The sequence below is a fragment of the Populus nigra genome, chromosome 12 (genome assembly GCF_951802175.1).
Source record: "Populus nigra chromosome 12, ddPopNigr1.1, whole genome shotgun sequence".
Lineage (NCBI taxonomy): Eukaryota > Viridiplantae > Streptophyta > Magnoliopsida > Malpighiales > Salicaceae > Populus > Populus nigra.
The window spans coordinates 14,594,809-14,599,360 of NC_084863.1; the positions used below are offsets into that span (position 1 = coordinate 14,594,809).

Genomic DNA, 4,552 nt, shown 5'->3' on the forward strand with positions numbered 1-4,552 from the left:
CAATTAATAAAATAATTTTAATAAAAAATAAATATTTTTAACAGTATAAAGTTATATGAATTTTTTAAGATTTCATGATAAACACGTCTGACATGAATATGATATGGAAAACACCACAATAAGGTCATACTTGATGGAAAAAAAACCATAGATTAATGATGATCAAGAGAAAGAGTTGACAATATAAAAGCACATTCACACACATGTTCGTATGTGGTTAGATCGTTTGTGATATATTTTTAAAATGTTTATATGTATATATATAATAATTTTTTAAAATTTATTTTTGATATTAACATACTAAAATTATCTAAAAAAAATTAATTTAAAATAAAAAAATATTTTTCTTCAAAAGCATTGTGCCACCACAAAAATAAACACTGTTTTATTATTGCACTTGAACTTACTTTTCAAATTACTTAAGAAAATAATAAAATAATATATTTTAGGTGTTTTTAGATGATTTTGATATATTAATATTAAAAATACAAAAAATCTAAAAAAATTAGTTTAATATATTTTTAATTAAAAATTACTCTTATTAAACTTACAAAATTATCATTAATTTCCTCATATCCAATGATTTCATAATATTCAAGAGAAGATTACACAATCCAAATGAAGATCAAAGTTGATGAGCCTATAATCCTATATCCCTCAAGGACCTCATCCATCACTCTACACAGAAGGTCCCTTAACCACTTAAACAGCAGCAAGAAAAGCAGAGCATTGACTCAACTCACATACTCTATTTTCTGATCAAACCACATTAACACTGACTAGCTAAAAGATGAGCTTGGTTATATGAGAAAGAACTAGCTAGAGTCCTCACTCCTCGGACACAATGCCATACCATCAAGCAGGAAATCCAGCAAAAAAATGGAGGATTTTAGTGATCAATCAATCCCTATATATCAAATGGAGGTTCCAAAAATCAAATCTTTAAGTTGTGGTTTTAGCCACCCTTAATCCCCGTGAAGTAATCGAAGTCATGGTGCTGGACCGTTAGTTGCTTTAGCCATGAATCTGCCACACTTAAAAGTGAGACTAGCCTCTCTTGGTCCCGACCGCCATTGCCTGAGACCCACAACTTCCCTTGCATCTTGTAAGTGGCCAAACCAAATGGAGGGAGAGTGATGATTTCCCCTTCCTTTCGCTTCTTTTCTGGGCTCCCAATGTCATCTTCTACATCCATATCTGTGTACCGAAAACGCGTACAAAATAAGCTAATCGATCAACTTGCACTGCTTTTTAAACAAAGATCAGAAAGGGGCTACAAAAGGTACCTTGAAAAGATGATGAGAGGGTGTGGTAGGTCAAGAAACATGTGGACAAGTCCTTTATGGTTCTTCCCATTGGAATGTGATAGATTGGATACCTGCAAATAGTTGACCATAAATGATTCGCTATCATTAACATGAGCAGGTTGAAGAATAAGAAAAGAATCATCCATTAAAGCTTATCAGGAATCTTGCCATGAAATTGAATACCAGGAAAAGCAACCAGGCACCATGTTAAATGTGGAAATCATGCCTTTGTGCAAGCTTTAATTAACTTAATTAGTTTGATTACTTGTGGTGTGAGTTCATGTAAGAGAGAGATTGAGAAACCAACCAAGCAACAGCCATCCAACTAGCTGGTGAAAGATCTACACTTCTCAATGACATTAAACCCGGAAATTGTCGAGCAAATCCATTAATCTGTAAGCAAGAGAGGCCAACAAGGTGTCATTGGAATACAAGCTTCTAAACAATGAGAAGGAATCAGTATATCATTAATAGTCAAAATCAACCCAAATTTTAAAACTCATTATACTGATGGTATCTTTGATTCCTCTTCCAGGCAACAGTATAAAGTTAAAGAGACAATATCGATTGAACGTGTGAATATATGCTCAAGAAACACTATGATGAACTTAACAATGTAAGATATGAGTCTATCAGCTCAAGAAATTGTATAGTTTCTTGTTCAAAAGTCAAAAGGTTGCATTGCCTCTTTACTAGATGCCTCCCATGAAAAGGATGCGGAATGATTCTCAACAAATCAATAGATTATTCCTTTGCCTTGATCAGTCATAAGAATATTGGGTAAATAAAGCTGAATAAAATGCTAATCGAAGTAAAGAACATTAGATTGAAAAAGGCAGCAAGCTGTAAGATCAGCACAAGAGCAAAAAAAAAAAAAAAACACTAACCTTATCCATCAAAGGAACTCTTCCATAAGGAGTTGATCTCTCAAAGTACTCAAAATATAGTCGCCCCAATCTATCATTTATAGGCCAAGGATTGTCTTGCTCTGACCCTCCTTCCTCTGATGAGCATCCATCCGACCTACATACCTTGTCAGTCACGCTCTCATTACTCCACGAATCGCTAAAGGAGTCCCTCGTTTCGCCATCACCTGACTCGGTGTCTTCCCTAAAAACACCATCAAAACCATTCCAAACACTATCTCAGATTCATCAACTTAAAGATGAACACTCAATTATCACATAATTCATCATCCCATTTAGTAAGTTACAAACTTCCAACAATAGAAGGGGACTAGTTACAGCAGATGGTCAAAAAAATTCAATAAATAATGAACTAATGCATCTGGGATTTTGAAACATTTCAATGATCTGATAACATACGTTTCATTCTTTTCGAAAGGAACATAAAACCAAGAAAATAAAGTGATACCTGAAACTGTTGACTGAAGAATTGCTTGTGAAAATTTGGATTGCAGAAAGGTAAGGCACATAGTACTGAACCAAAGTTTCATCATTGTTCAAAACAATAGGAATTCCAGCCCCATAAGCACTCCATTCATCATAAAAATTCCATAGATCACCCAATGTAAAATACTCCACTGTGTCTCTCTCCCATGGGTGCCATAATCTGTTTAGATTTCTAGTCTCACTCTAGAACACAAAATAAACACAAACAAAACGATTAGTCAACAACCAAACACAGCTCAATTTGAGGGGGGGGGGGGGGGGGGGGGAAGGAACTCATCAAAGGCAAAAAAACAAACCTTCGCGAGGAATTGAGATTGGACTCGTGGGGTTGTGCAATGAAGGAAGCAATCAAGGTTTGATTGCATTGACCCTTTTTCAAGAAACATGATTTTAAAGAGAGGAAGTTTCAGAGTCAAAGCGTTTTCCTCTTGTCCCTGTGAGCAAAAACAGAGGAGAGGTAATAGAGAGAAAGGAAGAAAGAGAAGAGAGAGTGAGAGATTGTAGGGATATGATTTCCCTATTCAAAGAAAGAAGCAGAAATGCTAGGGAATTCTATTTTTGACGTTTGGGCATCTAAATATAAGGCAAAGAAAAAAAACAATATTACTTCCTTTTTCTTTTTTCTTTATCTTTATCACACAGAAACTAAAAATAAATAAAAACTCTTTGCTGGCAACAAAAGGAAGAAATGGCAACGTTATAAAAAAAGATCAAGTCTTTTCCGGGTCACCGGAGTCTGAAAATTCAGGTAAGAGTTTTATGCTTCAAGTTGGACACTAAAACCTTCTCTCTCAAGTGGTAATTACTTCTTTGTTTTATATTGTCCTGTTTTTTCCTTAAAGTAAACTCAACCCTTACACTAGAAAACAGAGACACTCTGCTTTGATCAATATTAAAGAAACTAAATTACCTGTCTTGATAATCAAACAGAAAAACTAAACGTTAATTCTTCGAGTTAAATCAAAGCCCACGTATAAAAACACGTTAAATCTACAAAAACAGCAAGAAAACACACTGGATTTTGAAGGAAAGAAAGGCAGAGAAAGTACCCGAAAATGAGAATTTAAATGCTACTCTGTTTTTTATTTTGTTTTAACAGAAACCCATAATTTCCGTGCAAAAGGTAGCTCTAAAACCAAGAATGGATTTCTCTTTATAACAGAAAATGATAAAAAGGGATCAACATTCAGTGAAAAGAAAAGCTGAGATAGAGAAGGAGCGCCTGGAAAATAGAGAAACAAACAAATGAGCAAAACAGAGTATGTTGATGTGTGTTAGAGAGGTCTGCGTGTATCAGGTAGGGTGTTGTCTGTCAGAGATATCCAATTGGACGAGGAACAGAGAGCTACTGGTTTCTTGAGAGAGATAGAGGGGAGGGGGGGAAATATGGACCTCAGTCAATAATTGATAAGACATCAGAATACCAGATTTATATCATCAACGCTTCTCATCTCTCTCTCTCTCTCTCAGGGTCTTAGGAGCATGAGAAGTTTTTATTTTATTTTTTTTAGGGGAGGATTTTTGTAAAAAGTTAGATGGACTTGTCCATTGGCTTTTGTAGGAAGGAGGATAGGATCTTTTTATTTTCTTTTTTATTTAGAATTAACCAAGAAATGTTGAATAGTTAGCCAATCAACAAGAGCTTGGTTATAAAAAAAATCAATAAAAGCTTTTTTTTCATATAAAAAAATAATTTATATTTAAGTTATATAGCAAAGAATATAGAATAATATCTGAAAATAATTTGAGGTGGAATTTCCGCTTTCAAGTAATGAAAATAAAAAAAAAAAACTTATTTTACTCTTAGATTTTATCTAATTCAATAATTTCCTA

The 4,552-nt window shown here is 34.0% G+C and overlaps 1 protein-coding gene across 2 annotated transcripts; it reads right to left on the reverse strand.

The window, feature by feature from the left end:
• Positions 1-538: 538 nt before the first annotated feature.
• LOC133670235 (uncharacterized) lies at positions 539-4,218 on the reverse strand. 2 transcript variants are annotated; one of them, XM_062090755.1, is made up of 7 exons: positions 3,769-4,218; positions 3,016-3,153; positions 2,682-2,902; positions 2,195-2,417; positions 1,615-1,700; positions 1,287-1,378; positions 539-1,197 (listed from the first exon to the last, which is right to left on the reverse strand). In XM_062090755.1, the coding sequence occupies exons 2-7, from the start codon at positions 3,103-3,105 to the stop codon at positions 956-958; spliced, it is 954 nt and encodes a 317-aa protein (XP_061946739.1). In that variant the 5' UTR covers positions 3,106-3,153; positions 3,769-4,218; the 3' UTR covers positions 539-955. The 2 variants fall into 2 exon arrangements, with proteins under 2 accessions (XP_061946739.1, XP_061946738.1); XM_062090754.1 differs by having other exon boundaries at positions 3,016-4,218.
• Between the last annotated feature and the right edge of the window lie 334 nt (positions 4,219-4,552).

What these genes read in the sequence shown, in the direction of transcription:
- LOC133670235 (XM_062090755.1), bottom strand. Translation starts at nt 3,105, where the DNA reads ATGTTTCTTGAAAAAGGGTCAATGCAATCAAACCTTGATTGCTTCCTT. An exon ending in AATCTCAATTCCTCGCGAAG is followed by an intron (nt 2,903 to 3,015) that starts GTTTGTTTTTTT and finishes TTTGTGTTCTAG; the next exon opens with AGTGAGACTAGAAATCTAAA. An exon ending in CCTCTCATCATCTTTTCAAG is followed by an intron (nt 1,198 to 1,286) that starts GTACCTTTTGTA and finishes TTCGGTACACAG; the next exon opens with ATATGGATGTAGAAGATGAC.